The 22,632-nt window shown below is 44.2% G+C and overlaps 1 protein-coding gene across 1 annotated transcript in view; it reads right to left on the reverse strand.

Moving 5' to 3' along the window:
- Window positions 1-22,632, reverse strand: part of TFAP2D (transcription factor AP-2 delta) — a 54,494-nt gene that overhangs the window by 9,771 nt on the left and 22,091 nt on the right. The window contains exons 6-7 of the mRNA XM_073335084.1: window positions 15,273-15,414; window positions 5,605-5,718 (exon numbers count right to left, since the gene is read on the reverse strand). Coding sequence (XP_073191185.1) covers window positions 5,605-5,718; window positions 15,273-15,414 — 256 coding nt within the window. The remainder of the gene's footprint in view (window positions 1-5,604; window positions 5,719-15,272; window positions 15,415-22,632) is intronic.

Consider the following 22,632-nt stretch of genomic DNA (forward strand, 5'->3'; position numbering starts at 1 on the left):
GGAAAACCTAACTATTCTTTTTTAACCAAGTTTAGCATTTTCCTGTTTCCCAATTCTCCCTGCAGGAAGCCATCTCCGAAGGCATTGACAAGGGAATTTTGAAAAACACCCCAAATCCTTTGTCCAGACTCAAGCAGTATAGGATAATTGTTCAGATTTTCCCAGAGTGCACTGATATAAACATGGCTGCATGGTATCAGTGGATGGTCGAACACAGTTAACACTGCAGTGTAGAGTTGCTGAAACTGTGTTTTCTGTATTCAGGTCAGATAGGCATGTCAGAAGCTAGCTGCACAACCGTGGTTGTATCAATAGTGTAGATGAGCCTATGGTTTATGCCTGTCTACTAGAGTTGTGTGAAACTCAGCAGTTTTCAGGCTCACAGGGTGGTTCTTTGAAGCTTTTCCTTGCTTTCAGCTTGCATGAGCTTTGAGTTTTGCATTTGAGCAAACCTAGAAACTCTTATTCCTTCAATGGGACGATTCCTGTCCTTAAACACATGCTTGAGTATCTTGATTAACGGGGGTCTCAACACGAGACGCCACGGCCTGATCTGAGGTTGAAGAATTAAAACACTGGAACACAGGAATTACCACACTGTGTCAGACCCGTGCTCCATCTGTCCAGTATCTGGTCACTGATGCTGGCTAGTACCAGATGCAAGAAACTCTGCAGTTCGCAGTTATGGGATAAGCTTGTTCCTAGAGAAAAATTCCTCATCGTACCCAATAAATAAAGGCTAGATTCTTCTCTATGCATGAGAGTTTATATCCCTTCCAATGCTCTTGTTTATGTCCTAAAATTTACTATTCTAGCTCTGGACATTTATTTTGTCCATGTAAATGTGCAGTCTTTTTTTCAATCCTGTTAGACTCTTTTCTCACAATGCTTTTCTTCTTATCAGTTTTGAATTTGCCGCCTTCCAATTTCATTCCACATTCGCTTGTTCTTGCCTTATGAGAGAAAGTAAACAGAAGTTTCCAGTCCACTATGGCTATACTAAACTTAAACTTGAGTGAAACTATATCAGTTTTGTATGTTTTCCACCTAAAGTCATTATCAGCTCAGAGTAGAGTGAGAGAGAGAGAGAGATTCCAGGCAAAAGCCTGATATTCTTGCAGTGTTTGCCAAAATGTTTGTGAGCTTTCAGAACAACTAGTGCAAGTCGGAAGTTTGTAACCCCCAATAAGTTTCTAGTGGTTTTGTCACAGGATAGAAAGCTATGCAACATTATAAACTTCTTCATAGTACAGGAGGTAAAATGTATTCTGAGAAAGATTATTATATTGGAATATAGATGGGACAGCAGGTTTGTACTCTTGTTAAAAAATGTCATGGAATATTTGATGGCCGCCAGTGGTCATTACCTCAGTTTTATTGTCTCATCTGGGAAATATTATGTTTGGTGAGCACTGAGCACCCGATTGTCACTCAGGTTACAAATAATGCCACTAATGATTATCTTTGCAATCAAAAAGGGCTACCAATTTATTTAAAAAAAACAATTTTTCAATGTTGATGTATATAATAAGAATGAATAATGAATACATTTCATGAGCATCAAAGCCCTGGACATTATGACAGCGTATAGGCCAATTTAATCCTTGCCCTAAATGATTGCAATATCTTTGACTTTACTCAAGTCATACCTACTTAATCAGTGGAGAACTTGCCTGAATGAATAGGGCAATCACTTCATCAATCAGTTTGTGAACTGCACAAAAGCTCACAGCCTGAGTTTGTGTCATTGTACACCACATAATGGAGGAGTGATTAATAGTGTCAAAGGTAAGAAGGATATATTCTTTTTTAACAATATGTTGAACAAATAGGACCAGATTTTCAAAAGGGCTCATCATCCAACATGCTCTTTTGTAAATCTGGCCTATAGAGTCTATAATTAGGGAGTGAGTCTCCCACAGGGATAGATGATTTCTTCTCTTATCAGCGTAGAGGCCTTTCTGCTTATTGTGATCAAGTCCCTTCCTATCGCGACGATAGTGATGAACAGCTACTTCTCTGTGTGACCACTAGAGGGCATAACAGCACCCTGGAATGTTAGCAACCATGTCTCAGGCTAAGATTTTGATGCAGATATTTTTAATAAAAGTCACGGACAGGTCATGGGCAATAAATAAAAATTCACAGAAGCCGAGACCTGTCCCTGACTTTCACTAAAAATATCCCTGACAAAATGGGGAGGCAGGTTCAGCTCAGCACACACTGGTGCTGGAGCTCCGAGGTCCCTCGCTGCTGTAGTGAGTGAGAGCTCCAGGGTCCCCCACAGGTGGCAGCTGAGCAGCTCTGGGGGGTTCCCACCACCTACAGTGAGTGAGAGCTCCAGGGAGTCCCCCCGCCATGGCTGGGAGCTCCAGGGAGTCCCCCGCCATGGCTGGGCAGCTGCAGGGTCCGCCTGCCACAGTTGGGAGATGCAGGGGGCTGGGAGCTGGGGGGGGCGAGGGGGAATGGCTGGGAGCTCCAGCCGCAGCACAGAAAATGTCATGGAGGTCAATGGAAGTCACAGATTCCATGATCTCCATGACACAGTCATAGCCTTAACAATGTCTGAAATGTCTGGGATCAAAGTCTGGACAACATTTCATTTAAAGATGGGTCCAAGCCCATCCCAATGTTTCAGGGTGTTTGGATCCAGAAATTGGTTTGTCCCGTTATAGAATTAGAGGACAGATCTGAAATTCTGACTCAGGTTCAGATTACAACTGCCACTTCTCTAAACTGGGGAATGTCTGGCTGAAGCCTGTTTCTTATTTTTTTGTCCTAGATTTTTTTACCCTCTTGACGTCGCTTATTGACTGATGTAAACCCCATCGGGGCCAAAGCCAATCAAGTCACCAGTGAAGGAAGTTCTGCTTTAGGCTCCAATTCAGCAAGGTACTCAACCTTGTGCCCAAATTTAAGCACTAAGTAGTCCCATTGAAGATAAAATTAAGCATCCTAAGGGTATTCTGGCAGTTGGGATTGAAGTCCCAGTGTAGCAGGGCAGCAAAGGGAAGGATGGGAATCTTGACTTCAGTATTGGGTCCATTCCCTCTGTGTCCCTTTTAAACCCCATTTAATGTACTGTGCAAAACATACAGTGATTAGCTGCACTGTGTCATATTTGCTTTGTGTTCATATAATGTGGCTTATCCGTTCCCTCAACAGGATGGTCCCATTTATATCAGCTTATGATTGATGGGAGCTCTATGTGTGTGTGCATCTGGGTGTGAGTAAAGGGGAAACAAGCCCCGGAAGACACTTAATACTGCATGGCTCAGAGGACTATTAATGGGAACTCGGTCCAGGATGATAAGGACTGAAAGCCATTACTCTTATAGGAGTATGCCGTAAGAGAGAGTGGTATGTGTAGTTAGTTAATAGATAACGTGCCAGTAGACGGTGCTAGAGAGCATGTAACATTGTTCCTGGGTTTTGTAGCACCAAATACAATTTGTTGGCATGATGCACTCCAAATGGCTACTTCTGGGAGCAGTTTACATGCAGCTCTTGTGGTGTCCCTAGCCTCTGTTTGCCAGAAACTGGGAATGGGCAACAAGGGATGGATCACTTGATGGTTACCTGTTCTGTTCGTTCCCTCTGGGGCACCTGGCATTGGCCACTGTCAGAAGACAGGATACTGGGCTTGATGGACCTGGTCTGACCCAGTATGGCCACTCTTATGTTCTTATGTTCTCTTATGCTAGCTCTTAGCAGGTACCATTTGATGGCTGTTCAGTGGCTTATGTGAAATAAACTGATAGTTCCAATCAAGTTATTCAGTGGTTAAATATCCACCGCACAGAAACCATTTCCTCCATTGTCAGTAACCAGAAGCTTTGTTGGCAGTCTTGGCAGAAAGGCCAGGGACTCCTGAGCCATGAAGACTTGATTATCCTCTCCCAATCTCTGGGTCAGGGCTGAGGTGTAGCAACAGGATGATGTAAAGCTTCTACTGCTACTATCCCTGTCTTGTGCGAAAACACTGAAGGGCTGTCTGGCTGACATAGACCCCACCTGAAGCTCATGTTAGTTTATGTGTGAAGAGAGGAAGGACGATTTTGTAATCAAGATATTAGACCAGGAATTAGATCAAGATAATCATAGATCAAGATATCTTGATTACAAAATCAAGATTATCTTGATTACAAAATCAATATAATCTTGATTTTGTAATCAAGATATTAGACCAGGAGCTCCGGCTTCCACCCCCAGCTCTGCCATAGACCTTAGCCAAGTCACTTACGGCCTGATTTTTAAAGGTACCTAAAGGTGCAGATAGGCATCTACGGAGATTTTCAAAAGCTCCTGTTTCAGTCAGAAGGAATTTGGCACCTGGGTGCTTTGGAATATCCCACTAGATGTCTAGCTGCATCTTTAGGTGACTAATTACCTTTGAAAATCTGGCCCTGAATCTCACTGCACCTCAAGTGGAAAGGGCAGGATAACACTTCCTTTCCTCCAGCCAAGGGGGGCAAGAACCTTTGTCGAAGTGAGGGGGCCACCGGTCTGGCGCCGTTGCTTCCACCTTTGGTCTATTTATAGCATAAGCAATTTGGGGCAGGGACTTCCTCTCACTGTGTGTTTGTACACTGTGGCTCTAATCTCAGTTAAGGCCCCTTGGTGCTCTGTATGTTTCCCCTCTTGTGGCTCTTAGGGGATGTGTCCACTGCCCCACAGTTTGGACTACAGGGGTGTGAATAGCTGTGTGTACCAACGTGCTGCATTGTAACGCCCCCATGTGGACACTGTGGGTGCAAAGTGAAAGGCTCCTACTTCACATTAAAGTAGCCCTGTTTGAAGGGGACTATGTTAATGCAAACTAGGAGCTTTTTAATTTACCCCTGCAGCATCCACATGGAGGAGTTGCAGCTCATCTCCCTGCTGTTCACACCCTTGTAGTCCGAACTGTGGGGAGATAAGAGAACAGGTGCCACCGTATTTGAATGCACAGTCTTTATGAGATCCAGCTTTGGAATTTTGTCCTTCAGAGCAGAAACACAATATCTATCAGTTCCTGTAGACCAGGGGTGGCCAACCTGAGCCTGAGAAGGAGCCAGAATTTACCAATGAACATTGCCAAAGAGCCACAGTAATACATCAGCAGCCCCACATCAGCTCCCCCCTCCCGCCTCCAGTGCCTCCCGCCCACCGGCAGCCCCACTGATCAGTGCTTCCCCCTCCCTCACCATGCCTCCTGCCTACCATAATCAGCTGTTTCACAGTGTGCAGGAGGTTCTGGGGAGGAAGAGGGAGGAGTGAGGGCACGGCAGGCTTGGGGGAAGGGGCAGGAGCCATGGGGGAAAGGGTGGAGTGGGGTCAGGACCTGGGGCAGAGCCAGGAGTTGAGCAGTGAGCACCCGTGGCACGCTAAAAGGTTGGCAGCTGTAGCTCCAGCCCCAGAGTCAGCACCTATGCAAGGAGCCGCATATTAACTTCTGAAGAGCCACATGTGGCTCTGGAGCCATAGGTTGGCCACCCCTGCTGTGGAAGAAATCCAGTTTAAAAGACTTCCCATCCACCTCTCCAAGATCTCTCCTATTCAGTTAACCTCAGCCTTTGTCGTTCTGTGGGAAGTTGCACCACAAAACGACTTCAAAGGTCATACCTGAAGTGTGTTAAATGTCTCTGGATGTCGAGGTCTAATATTGGAGTTGGTCTTGAGGATCCAAGGGGCGATCTGTCTTGACTCAGTAGGTCCTGGAATTCTTTACATATTTGTCTAAAAGAAAAGGGGAATCATTTAAAAGGGATCCATGCAATCTCCACTGTGAGGCTGATACCCACATCAGACATCATGACAATTCAACTTTACTGGGTGTAGCATCTTTCAGACCGGCCCTAGCACAAAAATGGTTTAGAGTGCAATGATATATGACAGAAAAAAATGACCAAAAGCATCAGTAGACAGACATTGTGGGGAAGGGATAGCTCAGTGGTTTGAGCATTGGCCTGCTAAGCCCAGGGTTGTGAGCTCAATCCTTGAGGGGGGCATTTAGGGATCTGGGGCAAAAATGGGGATTGGTTCTGCTTTGAGCAGGGGGTTGGACTAGATGACCTCGTGAGGTCCCTTCCAACCCTGAGATTCTATTGTCAGCAGAATCTTCACAAGCCTCTCTGTAGGACCCTGTCTAGACTAAAGAAATAGGTTGTGTTGGAAAACAGGTTTCCTGACCTGTTTTTACACATGATTTTTGCACCTAGAATGGAACAGTTTTAGCACCTTTAAAGATGTGTTAGCTGGGCCAGCTTCCACACTTTTAAAGGGTTAAATTTTGTCTACACTACTGGCAGGGTATGTCTGAAAGCCTGTTAACATGCTAGGCATACTCTAAACTTCTCTGCAAAATTTGTACAGACACTATGTAGGCAGGCAAGATGATATCTGCACGTGCAAACTGGCTAACTGCACATAAAGTGCCTTGCCTAGCCCCCTGTCCTGGGTCCTGTCCTGGGTCCTCTTAACCCTGAGTCCTGGGTCCTGTCCGGGGTCCTGCTAACCTCAGCTCTGCAGCCAAATGCGGCAGTGGGAAAGGTGGAGCAAAATGTTCCCAGAGCTATTTGCCCCCGCTGCTGTTCATTATGTCTATGTTATGACTACCTGTGGATCATCTACTGGGTCTGAACCCAGGACCTATTACAACCCAACACAGCCCTCTCTCTATGGCTGACAGGAGGACAGTAATTCCATTTTGCAGCAACTTTTGAAATCTGGTTTTGTTCCACATCAAAAACTTTTGAATGTTTTCACTGAAATGGAAGTGTGTCAAAATGTTCCCTTCAGGCTGAAATCTGAGCTCTGTGTCCATCCATGGTAATTAGGCCTCATTCAGAGGAGAGTTTTGCATCCCACATCACTCTGACTTAGGCAGAGCAGGTATTTGAAGTAGCATCTCCCATATCCCACCCAAAGGCCCGCACCATCAGGCTATAAAGTATAAGAAAGTTGCCCCTTTCTTTCTCTGTTGCCTCCCATGCCTGATAAAAACTTATTCAAAACCAATAGGTCTCCACAAACATTGAGACAAAAATGTTCAAACCAGCTCTAACATCTCTATTCTTGGGCTAAAGGAGTAACTCCATTAATTGGCAGCAATAGTGGGCTGCTATCCTCTTGCAGAACAGCCACTGGAGGGAAGCGTGCAAACGTACATTACACAACTCCGCTGTTAAAATCATCTCATCCTACGAATCTGAGGTCTACTGAAGTTTGAGTCCTTTTAGATGCTATTTTTGTAAGTGATTCCCTTAGGAGTCATCAAGTGGGTTTGAACTTGGGATCTTCAATACCAAAACCCCCTTATACTAAAGGTGGAACCCCATAAACTATAACAGACTAGTGACCTCTGTGCTAGTCTGGGTTTACTCAGCCTGCCTCTTGTAAATGGGGGCAGTGAATATGGCTCTGCGAGCTGACTTGTTGAAAGGTTTGCATCAGTGCAGACCTTTATCTAAAGAGAGGTATTCAGCACTTTTTCTGGTAAAATTACAGAGAAGTGTCTACATCTGGAGTATACAGTTTTAATGAATCAGTCCCTTAGAGGGGGAAAAAAGACTCTTTTAACAACAGAAATCAGTCAAGTGCTTTGGCTTATACATGATCTAACATACCTAGGATGCCTGTCAGTTCTACCTCCAGGTTCTACCTGTTGGAAACATTCAGCTTAAAAGTTGTTAGGATTTGACTACAGCAAGTGTCAGAACTGAGCCAAGTGCTCAGTTCCTCTCTCTTCCCTCCTGACATGTCAGAAGTCGTTAAATAGGACTGCGGATTGAAGGGGGAGAAAAGCAGCTTTACATTATACATGAAAACTGACAGAGAGCAGTAACCTACTTTAAAGTGGCTTCCCAGGCAGAGAAGTCAACTCGGTGGGGCTCCATAGTGACTCGCTCTGGGACAGCCTGTGATTCCGCAGGCAGCCCTGACTAAGGGTTGGCACATGGGCACTCTGTCCCAGGAGCAGACCAGAGAGTGAATTGTGACTCCAAGAGGCACAGTACTTCTCATTCTCTAGGGGAAAGCAAGTTACTACTCCTTTCCATGAGCAGCGTACACCTCGCTCTGCATCCAGTCATCTACTCAGGCCAGGGAGCGAGTGAGTGGGGTCAGGGTCCTTCCACGGCTTGCCCCTTTGCCACCCACTGGGCTATATTCCTAGCCGATGCTCTACCCACTGCCTCCCCTCTTCTTCCTCTCTTGCTTGCCACCAGCTGTATCAGGCAAGTTGCCCCAGATCTCCTCATCATGGCCACAGTCACAGTCTCAGCAGCACCAAGCAGGGATGTGAGGGATGCTTTACTCCAATCATGGCCAAATGAGGACTGTTAACAACTTGGGGGGGGGGGGGGAGTATATATCCAGAAGGTTTCCGAATACCAGCCGTGTTAGCCTATATCCGCAAAAAGAACAGGAGTACTTGTGGCACCTTAGAGACTAACAAATTTATTAGAGCATAAGGTTTCGTGGACTACAGCCCACTTCATCAGATGCATAGAATGGAACATATATATATATATATATATACACACATACAGATAAGTTGGAAGTTACCATACAAACTGTGAAAGGCTAATTAGTTAAGATGAGCTATTATCAGCAGGAGAAAAAAACCTTTTGTAGTGATGATCAAGATGGCCCATTTAGACAATTGACAAGAAGGTATGAGGATACTTAACTTAAGGAAATGGATTCAATATGTGTAATGACCCAGCCACCCCCAGTCTCTATTCAAACCCAGGTTAATGGTATCTAGTCTGCATATTAATTCAAGCTCAGCAGTTTCTCCTTGGAGTCTGTTTTTGAAGCTTTTCTGTTGCAAAATTGCTACCCTTAAATCTTACTGAGTGGCCAGAGAGGATGAAGTGTTCTCCTACCGGTTTTTGAATGTTATGATTCCTGATGTCTGATTTGTGTCCACTTATTCTTTTGCGTAGAGACTGTCCGGTTTGGCCAATGTACAGAGGGGCATTGCTGGCACATGATGGCATATATCACATTGGTAGACGTGCAGGTGAATGAGTCCCTGATGGCGTGGCTAATGTGATTAGGTCCTATGATGGTGTCACTTGAATAAATAAGTGGACAGAGTTGGCATCGGGCTTTGTTGCAAGGATAGGTTCCTGGGTTAGTGTTTTTGTCGTGTGGTTGCTGGTGAGTATTTGCTTAAGGTTGGGGGGCTGTCTGGAAGCGAGGACTGGCCTGTCTCCCAAGATCTGTGAGAGTCAGGGATCATTTTTCAGGATAGCTTGTAAATTTTTGATGATGTATTGAAGAGGTTTTAGCTGGACTTCATATGCAAACTAGATACCATTAACTTGGGTTTGAATAGAGACTGGGAGTGGCTGGGTCATTGCGCATATTAAATTTATTTCCCCATGTTAAGTATCCTCACACCTTTTTGTTAACTGTCTAAATGGGCCATCTTGATTATCACTACAAAAGTTTTTTTTCTCCTGCTGATCATAGCTCATCTTAACTAATTTGCCTTTCACAGTTTGTATGGTAACTTCCAACTTATCTGTATGTATATATATATATATATATTTTACTGTATGTTCCATTCGATGCATCCAATGAAGTGGGCTGTAGCCCATGAAAGCTTATGCTCTAATAAATTTGTTAGTCTCTAAGGTGCCACAAGTACTCACATCCAGAAGGGTTATTTCCTGTGCTGGGCGCAAGTTGCAGCCACAAAATTTGCTCCTTTTTTTCCATTGCACCCACAAAACGCACATCCACCCTTTTACACCTGCAGCTGAATTTTGGGTGAAAATCAGATGGGGCAAGTGGTCAGATGTCCAACCCGCTATTCAATTTTGCAAACACAATGAAGGTCTGCGAATGGGAGACTGGGTGTCTACCCAGCTGAATGTACACTCCTGGGTGGCTCTACCACAGATCTGCTCAAGTCACACATGAAACATTACTTCCTTGGCTGCCAAGGATGGGCAAACCAGTCTGTGTGATATTAGAACCAACCAGAACTCACACCCAAATTTCAGACCTGACTGACCTGAATGACAACCTAAAGTTTGACTCACTTTGTGTGTACGTTAATGTAAATTAGAGCTCAGTCAAGAATTCACAGCAAACCATTTCATTCGATGAATGTAGCCTCTTTTGCTACACCTGGAATATCTGCAACTGTGAGCGGATCACTGTTTTCTCAATTTTTCTCTCAATACAGGGCCTAAATTCAGGTGATGAACAATGCCCCTCTGCCATGTACATTGGTCAAACTGGACAGTCTCTACGTAAAAGAATAAATGGACACAAATCAGACGTCAAGAATTATAACATTCAAAATCCAGTTGGAGAACACTTCAATCTCTCTGGTCATTCGATTACAGACCTAAAAGTGGCAATTCTTCAACAAAAAACTTCAAAAACAGACTCCAACGAATTGGAATTAATTTGAAAACTGGATAAAATTAACTTAGGCTTCAGTAGAGACTGGGAGTGGATGGGTCATTACCCAAAGTAAAACTATTTCCCCATGTTTATCCCCACCCCCACCCCGTTCCTCAGACATTCTTGTCAACTGCTGGAAATGGCCCAACTTGATTATCACTACAAAAGGTTCCTTCCCCCCCCCCCCCGCCCCCGGCTGGTAATAGCTCACCTTTAGTGATCACTCTGGTTACAGTCTGTATGGTAACACGCATTGTTTCATGTTTTCTATGTATATAATTCTCCCCACTGTATTTTCCACTGAATGCATCTGATGAAGTGAGCTGTAGCTCACGAAAGCTTATGCTCAAATAAATTTGTTAGTCTCTAAGGTGCCACAAGTACTCCTTTTCTTTTTGCGAATACCGACTAACACGGCTGCTACTCTGAAATATACCCTTAGTAATCTCTAATTATTTTCCCTGATGCTTAAACAAATACTGGAGAAAGCAAGCAAGCAACCATTGCTGGCTTAGAATAACTCACTCAAATGTTAACTACCTATCGATTGATCTGTGTGTCAATGAAAGTGACACTAATGTATGGATTGCCATAGAACCTTAGTTCCATAGCTGTATTTTTTGTCCTTAGCTGAATGATGGTGATGCCATGGAGTGGAAGTTATAGAGCTGATGGCATAGCAGGACATCACCTCTTTTGTGCCAGAGGTTTGTTAGGTTTTTTACAGGTAGATATTCCTGCAGTGCATCTGGCTTGTCTGAGGGCTCGATTGCTCTTTTGAGAAAGAGGCGCTTTGAAACAGTGGATGCATGTGACGTGGCTCTGTGCTAGACTCGTGTACATAATTGAAGTTGCCATGTGGACTTTGTGGCTCTGACAGAGTAATTGTTTTTTATGGCTCCTTGGGGAATTGAAAGAGTTTATCAAGGGCTATCTGCCTCTGGTGTGTTTATGGATTTTCAACATTTGATTATATCTACAGTGCATGACAATCAAAGTGGTCTCCTGTTTCTCTCCACTTTAAGTCAGTGGTATGAGTTTTGGACTATTGCATGCAGGTGTTCTACAGCCTTTGATCCTGTAACACATCTGTGGTCATCTGCAACTTCATGATTGTCCCTATACAGTGCATCACAGCTTATTAGATTATAAACTCCTTGGTTCACAGACTTTTTTTGTTCTGTGTGTGCAGTGCCTAGTACAATTTAGTTCTGATGTTCCCTCTACTTTTTGACAGGCCGTGTGCACAAAAAATTTCTTCTGTGCAAATTTTTGAAGCAGAGTTCAAATTTGTGCGTCATGAGGCAAATGCGCCCACGCAAGTAAAATGCTTATACATTATACGTTATCCCTTTCCCCCCGTTGCCAGCTAATAGAATCTGGCTGTGTTGTTAGATGGTGGGCGAACAATGTCAAAAGTCGCCCGTAAACGATATTTCGGCCTGGCTCCGGTGTAGTATTTCATTGTTTGTGCGCGCGGTGTTTCACCATGTGAACGGGGTTTAGGATCTATGTGCACGTGCACACATGCCCAGCTGAGAGGGAACAATGGTTCTGGTCCATAATTGATCATCCTGGGCATTACTGGAATATAAATAATAAATATTTGAAACTTCACAGAGTCAGTAAGGCTAGAACTCAAACCTTACTGCTCTGTAATCAAAGTCCCCTACTCCTTGAGCTGAAGCATAATATTCAGCAGAATGTTAATAATTCTAGTGGTAGTAAAATAAACAATCAAACAAGGAGAAAAAAAACATTTTTGCTGATTTTTCAAAATTTCAAAAAATGTTGACATTTCCATGACATTTTTCAGTGGTTAAGAAATTTCCACAGGCTGACTGAAAAACCAGAACATTTTCGTTGGGGAACTTTTGTCAACATTTGTCATATTTTATCAAGCACTCGAAATTCAGAAAATCTCATCAGCTCGATCAATAATACACAGTTAAGCAGTTCTGATTGTATCCAGTAGAGGGCAGTGCCTGGCAACCTACCCACCAGTTCATTTACTTCCTTAGTTAAAACAACTACATATTTAATGGGAAGATAAAATAACAAAGCGCGAGTAAGGTAGCTGACAGGGCAGGGTTTGTTAGACAATATAATCAAAGAAAGAAGGCTTAGGTGTCTGAGACATGTCCAGTCCACTGTATGGAAGATGGGAGAAATGCTGTGTGAGCATTGAATGGGGTACACCCCAGGAGAAAATGAGGAAGGCCAAGGACGAGCTGGCAGAAGACAGTGATAGAGGATATTGAATGCACTGGCGTCATGTAGGAAGATGTACCACAACTAGCCAGCAACTGTGATCAGTGGAGGACGGTGGAACTGTCAGAACGGATTAAGGTCAGATTAGACACAGCATATCCTTGAGTGTCTATGGTGCCCAGGAATTTCAGTTTAATTTCAGAGAGTGTAACTATGGAGAGCTTCATAGTTGTCACTATGGTGTACACCATGGCAGCTATGAACTTCTTGTCAACTGTTAAGCTAAAGCTCAGATCCTCCTACACCATAAGTAGCAGCTCTGAAACTTGAGCTAATGGAGAATGTTCATTAGAAGCATAATTATGGATGTATTATTTATTATAGACATTTGTATGATGCCCTTTTTTCTAGTATCTGGGATCACAATATCTTAGGGCCTATGAGTCTGTGTAGTATAGTTCAAATTCCATCCAGTAGAGGGCATTTGTTACATACACACCAGCCAGTCCATAACACTACGTCACCCTACATACGGTATGATAAATGATATCTTTACCTTTAAAGGTATGGTTAACTGACCAAATAGCAAGTACTTTTAGCTGGTGGAAGGGAAATATGGCATTTCTATGACTCTGAAAATATGATAGAGTCATGGAGGCAATGGTTGCATTAAGGATCAGGGAGCACTTCCCGTTCAAACTGCCGTTTACGTCCCTCTTTATTTATTTTGTCCATATCAATGTATCGTGTATGTTATGATGTGGTTATGAGGTATCTGTGCTGGAGTGTGCAGTGGGTAAGATAACCTCTTTATGAGGCCTCTGGATGGACTGGCTGGATTGTGGGTCCGGATATGCAGAGGTAAATGGACTCTGTGTGCCCACTACTCCTCACCCTCTCTGCGAGCAGGTGGCTGGTAAATGGAGAAAGTGGCAGGGGAATGGGCTGACGTGTCCCCCGATGGGCCAGCCAGTAGAGCTGAACCAGCCTGGGGAGGATGGTAATTTGTTGGTGGTATAAGCCAGAGGCAATTTACTATCTCCCGAGGGGAAGGAGAGAGAATAGAAGAATTTGTGCCTTGGAGGGGTGTTGCTGACTCACCATGCCTCCTGGAGTAGTTCTGGGGGAGTGCAGCTTACATATACCACCCCTTTGCTCAGGGCTATGCCTGGAGGCACAATCAAGCCCTAAACACTCAACAGAAGCATAGCTACGCAACTCCCAATGAGCCAAGTGGTGGTTTAGCAACTTCTGGGTTATTTACTTATTCCTACATTTGTGAAATGCATCAGACAGCTGATGTATTTGGGGGCAGCACTTAAGTATAATAATAACAATTCTTTGCACTCCCATCTTTCATTGTACCCAAGGTTGTCAAAGGGCTGCAGTACCATGAATGAATGAAGCTTGACATCAAGCCACGGGTGCACATGCATATCCTGAGTCACACGTTGGTCTCAGTCTGGGCATGGAACTCTCATTTGCCTCAGCAGGAATTCCACATGCAGAGCACTAGATTTCATAGCCCTTGGTGTGCTTTGCCACTTAGAACTCAACGAAGTCTTGGCTCTGATTCACGTAGAGCGTTGGACATATAAACGATGTGATGACAGCAAAAGTCTGCTCTGAATAGTCAAAGATACTTATGGTCCAACAGTACATGAAAAACTGTAACAGTTCGTGTGTATTGACCATAAGTTCCAACGGGTCTGCATACCTTCTTCCCAGCAAATTATCTTTATTTCATGAGTTATATTCTGGCATGGTTGTTCCCATTTATTTTAGCCACTAATGAGGCAGGGTGATCTTGTGAATTGGGAATTCAGGAGGGCTGGCTTCAGTTCCTGGTTCTGCTACAGACTGCCAGTGTGATGTTGGGCAAGTCACCAAGGCCCCGATCTTTATAGGCATGGCTGTGCTCGGCATCACAAGGCCTAATGTATTTCGGAGCCTAAATCTCATTTCCAAAAGGGATTTAGGAACTTAGGAGTGTAAATCCCATCAACAGTCGAGATCTAGACTCCTCAGCACCTAAATCCCTTTTGAAAATCAGTTAGGCTCCCAACTCAGTTAGGCATTGCGATGCTGAGCGCAGCAAGGCCTAAATTGTTTTTAAAATCTGGGCCTTAATCTCTCTGGTGGAGATCCTCAGTTGGTGTAAATTGTCATAGCTCCATGGACTTTAGTGGACCTGCAACAGTTGAACCAGCTGAGGATCTACCCCCACCCGCCCCGTGCCTTAAATCCCCCTCTGTACATTGGGAATAATGATGAGTTATTAGTTGTATTGTGGTAGCAGATTGGAGCCTTAGTCATGGAGCAGGATTGTGCTGGACACTGTACAAACGCAGGACACAGAGGTGGCCTCTGCCCCAAAGAGCCTGCATTTAAATAATGCTCCCTCCCTATTTATGCTCCAATCCTGCAAAGACTTGTGCACATGCTTAACTTCCTGCACTGAGAGCAGTCCCATGGTAAACTCTTTGGTTAAACGCTGTCTCTTCCTGTGTTTTGACAGTACTTAGAACAAAGGGGCCTTGATCTTGCTTGCTGCCTCTGGGGGCTATTGTAATACAAATAATAATAAACCTCCCATGATCCAAATGAAAAGCGTCTGGACACATTTCTTGTGTTGAATGATTTTTCTTGCTTACTTTGTCGCTAGGATCATCTTTTTCCTCGCTGTCTGTTCTTTCTGTTCCATATGCTGCCTGGCAAGATGTTCTCCTACTGCCTTGGCTGGGAACTCTGTTTCGCAAGTGTAGCCAAAATCCCTGGCCAAATGTAAGGCTTCCCCTGGAGGCAGACAAAATGGGTCAATCAGTTTATACAAAACTTTTTTTTAAATAATTTTTTCAGCTATATATTTAAAAAACAAAGTAAGAACAACAGGTTACTGCAGTGTGAAAACATCCTTGATCTCAGTTACTCCAGCGTAACTGAGATCAGATTCTGGCCTCTTGGCCCTGCTATTATTTATAGCCCAGATATGGGGCACTGTGTAGGGGATGGAGAGTCACGGTGGCCACTCTTCCAGCCTTTCAGTTGGAATAGCAGCTCTGAAAAGGCTGCAGTGAAGTCCTGCTGGTGAGAAGATGGATTCCATCCATCTCACCACAACTGCTGGGTTCTTCCACCATTCCCTGGAGTCTGATTACTGAGGCTTTGTGCGGTTGGGTAGTGGATTTCACTGCAGCTGCATATCTTTGAATTTTCCTTTGTATGTTTATTGAATGGGTGGGTTTCCCCAGTTTAATTTCCAGTGAAACCCATCTTAAGTGAGCAGCCCAGGGATCAGCAAATACCAAGAGGTGGGGCCAGATTCCCTGAACCTGCCGGAGGGAAGTGTCAATTACACTAATACCTCTTTCCATTTAGAGGGTGATGCTGTTGTCATCTCCCTTAAGTTTTTTTCTGCTACAGGAACAGCTTCAATTTCCACATGCAAACCCCCCACTGTCTGCCTAAATCAGATTGTCATACACCTAACAGCATGTCTGAACCAATTAAATGCATGCACTGATCACGTGACACTCATTATGTGACATAAGTCAACATCGACTTTTGCAAGCACAATCTGTTTATGGATGCTCAAAACCAGTGGTCCTCAGCCTTTCCAGACTACTGTACCCCTTTTGGGAGTCTGATTTATCTTGCGTACCTCACTTACAAAATCAGACATAAAAATACAAAAGTGTCGCAGCACATTAGTACTGAAAAATTGCGTATTTTTTCAGTTTGTCTGTATGACATTTTAGTTTGTACTGACTTCGCTAGTGCTTTTTATGTAACCTGCTGTAAAACTAAGCCAATATCTAGATGAGTTGATGCACCCCATGGAAGATCTCTGCATACCCCTAGGGGTACGCATATCCCTGGTTGAGAACCATTGCTCAAAAACATATTTTGCCTCGTATTTTAAAAGCATTTATTCTGGATCCAGAATGCAAGGGTATACTCCTGAACTGAACAAAGGAAATGCCCCAGCAAGCTAAACATACTGCTGAGTTGGAAAAAGGAAACTGGTTTCTACTATTTATACAGCACCTAGCGTAACAGAACCCTGATCTTGCCCCTTTAAAGCTGAAGGGCTGATTACATAATGAGCCACATCTGGGAGAGATCAGGATGACTGCCCTATAAAGAGCAGCAGGAGGCTGCAGTGAAGGGGGGAATGCTCAGGGATTAAAGACTTCTAGGGATGATCTGGCGGTAGCAGAGAGTCCTGGGAGTTAGGACTGTTGGTAGGTCTACACTGCAATGTAAGCCCATGTTTGAGCCGGGGTTCAAGGCTAATACTCCCTTGTATCTACACGTACAATTGCACTAACCCAGGGCTTGGACTCAGTGTCCTGAGTCCAAACCCGAGTCAAGCCAGGACCCAGGGTCTGAGCCCTATTGCTTTGCAGTGTAGCTTCAGCACTCCTTGACTCAGGCCCTGGGAGTCATCCGGAAGTATCCCACAATTCCATGGCACAACTTCCTTAGTCCTCTCTGTGACACTCTGACACCCCAATATTCGCCACTGTCATGTAATTAGGATATGCCTTATACAAAGCGTGCCTTGTGAGGTGTCATTCTAAAAGTCTTGATCTGCTAGACAGTAATATCTCGTTGGATTGTATGTGTTATCATCGTATACGAAGTTATGAAGTTTGGTAATGTCTGTGTAGCTGAAGCATGTCCTGAGGTTGAAAACACCCACAAGCAGCCTTTCAGGTATGACAGTAAAAAGGCCAAACGATGTTAATGGCTTACTAAGGAAATGCACACAAGCACAAGGATTACCCCAGGAACTGTGTACAGTAGAAACCTCTCAGAGAAAGCACTATACAATGGGAACTGTTTGACCCAGGTCACAGCAAAAGAGCTTTCCAGCAAGTGGGGAGAAGATATAAAAGGGGGAAAATGACATTATGGGGAGTCCTCACTCTCCCTACAACAACACACCTGGAAACATCTAAGAAACGAAGACTGAACTGTGAGAAGGGGAAGTGATAGTCCCTGGCTAAAAGGATCTTTAGCCTGTGTATGAAAACCTGGGAAAGCCAAGACAACTTGTGCCTTAAGAATCTGCCAGACTGTTTATCACTCAGGGTGAGAATTTGCTAATTCATATCCTACCTATCTAGTGTGTTAAGCTCAGTTTGTGGAGTGGGGGCATTATTTACTAAGGTAATTTGCTTTATTCTGTTTGCTATTCCTTATCATCACATAAAATCTACCTTTTGTGGTTAATAAACCTGCTCTTTGTTTATTCCAAAGCCCAGTTTGTGTAATTCATAACTGGGGTGGGGGGCAAAAACCTGTGCATCTCTCTCTCCACACTGAGGGAGAGGGCGAATTTCAATTAGCTTACGCTGTACCGTTCTCTGTGCAGCGCAAGACAATACAGTTCTGGGTTTACTCTTCAGAGGGGGTGTGCATTTGAGTGCTGGGCAATGCCTTAGCTGAGCTCTCCCATGCAGAGTTGATCTCAGCATCTATGTGACTATAGCTGCAGCTGGGTGTATCTCTACCTGTGAGTGAGCTGGAAAGAGACTTGAGAGCCAGTCACAGCAGTACAGAGTAAGGGGAACCCAAGCTGGTGGGACAGGCTGGCTTAGTGGTATCCCAGTTCCAAGTGGCACCCCAGGGGGAACACATCACACTCTCTATCCCAACAATCTGCAATCCACTCTATTGAAAACAGAAGCTCCCCTGCTCCCACACTTGGCAAACGGCAGTAGCTCAGGTCAGCACTAACCCATTCAGTTCTGATCACCGATTTTCAAACACACTATCAGTCAGAGAGCCTCCTGGGTTTGCAATGGAGAGCGAACCGATCAAACCTTTTGCAAAATGAGCTGTTTCCTGGTAATGTGCAGAATGGGCAGTAAAGTTTTTCCACAATGCACCACAGTCCTAGGGCTAGAGCAGCTGTATTTTAGGGTGGCCACTGAAGGGACTCTGGGATAGGTTACTTTGACTCATGTCTGCACACTGAACTGAGGACGCCAGAACCCTAGGTTCGAGCATGGCTCAGAAAATTTTTAACCTGGGGTAAAATACAATCTAGATGCTCAAGCCCAGGGTTCCCTAGAATGGATCAACTGACTCGAGTCCCATTAATCCTCGGCTTACATTGCAGTGTAGACATACTCTGAGACTCCAGCTAGGAAAGTCCTGGGAGTGGCCTCCCAAAGCAAGAAAGGCTCCAGGCAGCAAGGCCTGGGAGAAGGAAGAGAAACCTTTGTTTGTGTGGAGTACTTGCCACGTATGGAGGGTACATGGGAAGCGGCAGCCATGTTACAGGGCCCAGAATAATAATGTTAGCATTTGGATAACATTTTCAAATACATGCAGGCGAATGGAAAGCAAATGTGATTACAATTGCAAATACTGTTCACCAACTGATTGTATGTATATTGGACCACTGCTGAGTACATAGCTGTGTTGACACTTATGCCAAGGTGATTATAGTTTTGAATTTTATATCTTGAGTTGGGACTCCGGCTCTGTTTGGGTGCTACTTCAGTACCAATTAGGTGTAATGACATCTAATCTAATCTATCTATCTATCTATCAAAAGGTATGTGTATATATGTTTGCATGTGTTGTGTGCATATATATTCACACATACGTACACATAACTTTAAAATTATGTATTTGCTGGAAAGAGAAAACTGATGTCGATTTTATATAGTGCTTTACTGAGACATGGCATGTGAAAAGAGCTTTCTATGTTAAAATTTCGGGTTCTAAATATTGTCGCCTATAGGATATGATTCTTCATACACCCTCATTGTTGAGCAAACCTGAGGCTTTGTCCCAATACCAGCATGCTGTTTCTTTAGATGCAGCTTTTATTATGTTTTTATATACATGCCAGTGTTGCACATTATTTTGATTAGTGCTTGAGGGAATTCTTAACTGTACAGAGCATCGAAAAATAAGCAACATATTGCATGAAATTTCACTTAAAATGTTTCCCTTTTTTCCCATCAAAATTCTCACAAAAAATATTGATTGGAAAATAAATGGAAGTTGAGCTGTATCAGGTCTCTTTTTACATCTGCTTATGATCTTGGTGATGTCACCTTGGTTTCTTCCTTTCCTGGCTTGCTATTGCTTATTTCAGTGGAGTACTAGTCCCTCCAGATGGATGCTAGCTTCCCATTAAAAACCCTGCATTTTCCAATCAATTGCCCTGTTTAAACACAAAAAATGACTTCATTGCTAATAGAGCATTTTCCTGAGTCAGAGACAAAAGACGGCATCAGAGACCATTCGTTATTTCCCTTTAAATCTGGGCCACTGCCTTGTTTACAGCTATAGCCGGCACTGAACGGCAACACGTTCCTATAGCGCTTGACAATTGACCGGGAAGATTTGCATGATTGAAAGGGACAGTTGCTGAGGTTGAGCTGACACAAACAACTCTGGAAAGCCCCACTGGAGGGACCAGGCTGTGTACCTTGACAGGCTTCTGATGGCAGGTGCAAGGAGCAGCGTGAAGCTCTCCTGGGCCTAGCCAAGACTGAGGGATGCTCCTATCCAGAGTGAAGGAAGGGGCAGTGTCCCAGGAGGGGAAAGCTCTGGATCTGAGTCTCCTCTCCTCCTTGGCTTTACCTCCATCTGATGCTACTATCCAACAGAACTCCTATGCAAGGAATAGAGGTGGAGGTGGATGTTGTCTTTCCACTCACCAGATGGGAAGGAAGGAGGGAGAGATGTGAAAACAAAGGCTAAAGAAAGGGATAAGAAAGAATATGATGTTTTATATCAGTGCAGACAAAAGAGCCGTTTTCCCTGCTGACCTATTTACCAGGAAGTGCAGCGCTTGGAAAGGGATACTGAAGAACTGATCATTGAAAAGATATGTGTACAGTACAATAAAACTGGTGTCTTCGTGGGGTTTGGCAGAAAAAATCCTGGGTGGTCTTTTTTTAAGCCTTGGATTTTAAAGTCATATTTTGCTTTGTTTAAAGTTCCAATTGTTTGATAGGTTTCAGAGTAGCAGCCGTGTTAGTCTGTATTCGCCAAAAGAAAAGGAATACTTGTGGCATCTTAGAGACTAACCAATTTATTTGAGCATAAGCTTTCGTGAGCTACAGCTCACTGAAGCTTATGCTCAAATAAATTGGTTAGTCTCTAAGATGCCACAAGTACTCCTTTTCAATTGTTTGATAGTCACTCTTGGATTTTTCACCTTGTGAATCATAGAATCTCAGGGTTGGAAGGGACCTCAGGAGGTCATCTAGTCCAACCCCCTGCTCAAAGCAAGACCAATCGCCAATTTTTGCCCCAGATTCCTAAATGGCCCCCCTCAAGGATTGTACTCTCAACTCTGGGTTTAGCAGGCCAATGCTCAAACCACTGAGCTATCCCTCCCTCAAATCACACTATGGCTGGCTTTTTCCCTTCTGTGGGGGAGCCCCTCCAAGAAAATGTGATCTCTGCACTCCTGCATGCTTCCTTCAGCCCACCCCAGGGCTCGACCCCAGGAATGTTGGCTGTAAGAGGATAACCTGCTACTCTGTGAGCTAAAGGACTAGCTCGGTACTGTTGCAGACTCATAAACCACTTATCTAAACCAGGCCCTGGAAGGGACAAAGAGCTGCATTCTGATGCGGGCTGCACTATAATGATGTCCTAAGTCGGTGGGAGATTGTGCCTTTGCTGTGGTAGACCTAGGTGTGGATTTTACTCTCTCCTGAAATCCATCACATTCAACCAACTTGGTTTATTTGTTTCAATTTCAGCAAGGCCACATGAAAAGAACTCCTAGCCCTGGCGCTAAGTGCCCTTGACACAGAAGCGGAAATACAATCCGATGAAAATGCAACCAGCTGGAGCAAACTAGCCTCCCTCCTCTGCACAAAAGAGGCCACAAAAAACAACATTTCCCTACTTCAGCTTCCACAAAAACCACATCCTCGCTCGTGAAATGCACAAAACTTCTGCAATTAGATGAGCTGTGTGAGGGGCCCCAAAGATCAACATATTCCGTCAATTTCACACCTAGGGAAGGGGAATAGTGAATTTCTAAGGACTTCATGGACAATTCCCGGCTGGTGGCTCCTTCTGTTATGTACCCAGAGAGCTCTTCCTCAAGCAACTCTTCTCTCCTCTTGTAGGCCTGGTTTGACATAAGTAACTTGCCTCATTTTTAGTGGGCATAATTGGGAAGGCGAAAGAAGGTTACGTTGTAAATAGGGGCTTGACAAACAGTATGCTGGAGTCTGGGTATCTGTGCTAGCTAGCTAAGGTAAGCAGCAACACCCTGATGTCAGGGACTATGGACAAGATAAACATGGAATGTAAAGATCAGGTTCCATGTAAACAGCACACGGACAGAGCATGCTGTACAGAGATTGATTTCTGCAGAGTAACCAAGCCATTCCAAAAATGTGTGATTTAATGTACAGCAAATGTAATATGATGTGTAAATGTATATAAAGGAAGAGGTTGTTTGTGTAACTTTGGACACGTGGTACACCCTGTACCCACCTTCTACGACTGAGTCTGATCAACTCAGTGTCATTTTGCTCTATTCCAAATAAAGGTACCCAAGTGATGAAATCCAGAGTTGAACTGAGTGCTTTGGATCCCAGAGAACTGGATGAAGTGGTCTCTCAGAACTGGGCAGGATGTTCTGCATAAGCCGAATGGAAAAGGTTTTGGAGGGAATCCCAACTCCTCTATAGCAGCATGAGAAAGGCAGCCTCTCAACTAGGCTGATCTCAAGATATTTAGGGCTTTATAGGTCACAGTTAGCATCTTAAACTCCACCTGGAAACTAACAAGCAGCCAATGCAGATCCTGGAGCACTGGTGTAGAACATTCATTGTGTGATGCATGGCTTACCAACCAGGCTGCTGCCTTCTGCACCAGTTTCCAAGTTGATTTAAGTTGTAGCCCCATATAATGCACACTGTAATAACTTAATACTAAAGAAAGGAAGGATGGCCCAGGGGTAAGGGGGTAGCTGGAGATCCAGGTTTAATTCCTTGCTTTCCTACAGATTTCCTG

The sequence above is a fragment of the Lepidochelys kempii genome, chromosome 3 (genome assembly GCF_965140265.1).
Source record: "Lepidochelys kempii isolate rLepKem1 chromosome 3, rLepKem1.hap2, whole genome shotgun sequence".
Taxonomy (NCBI): domain Eukaryota; kingdom Metazoa; phylum Chordata; order Testudines; family Cheloniidae; genus Lepidochelys; species Lepidochelys kempii.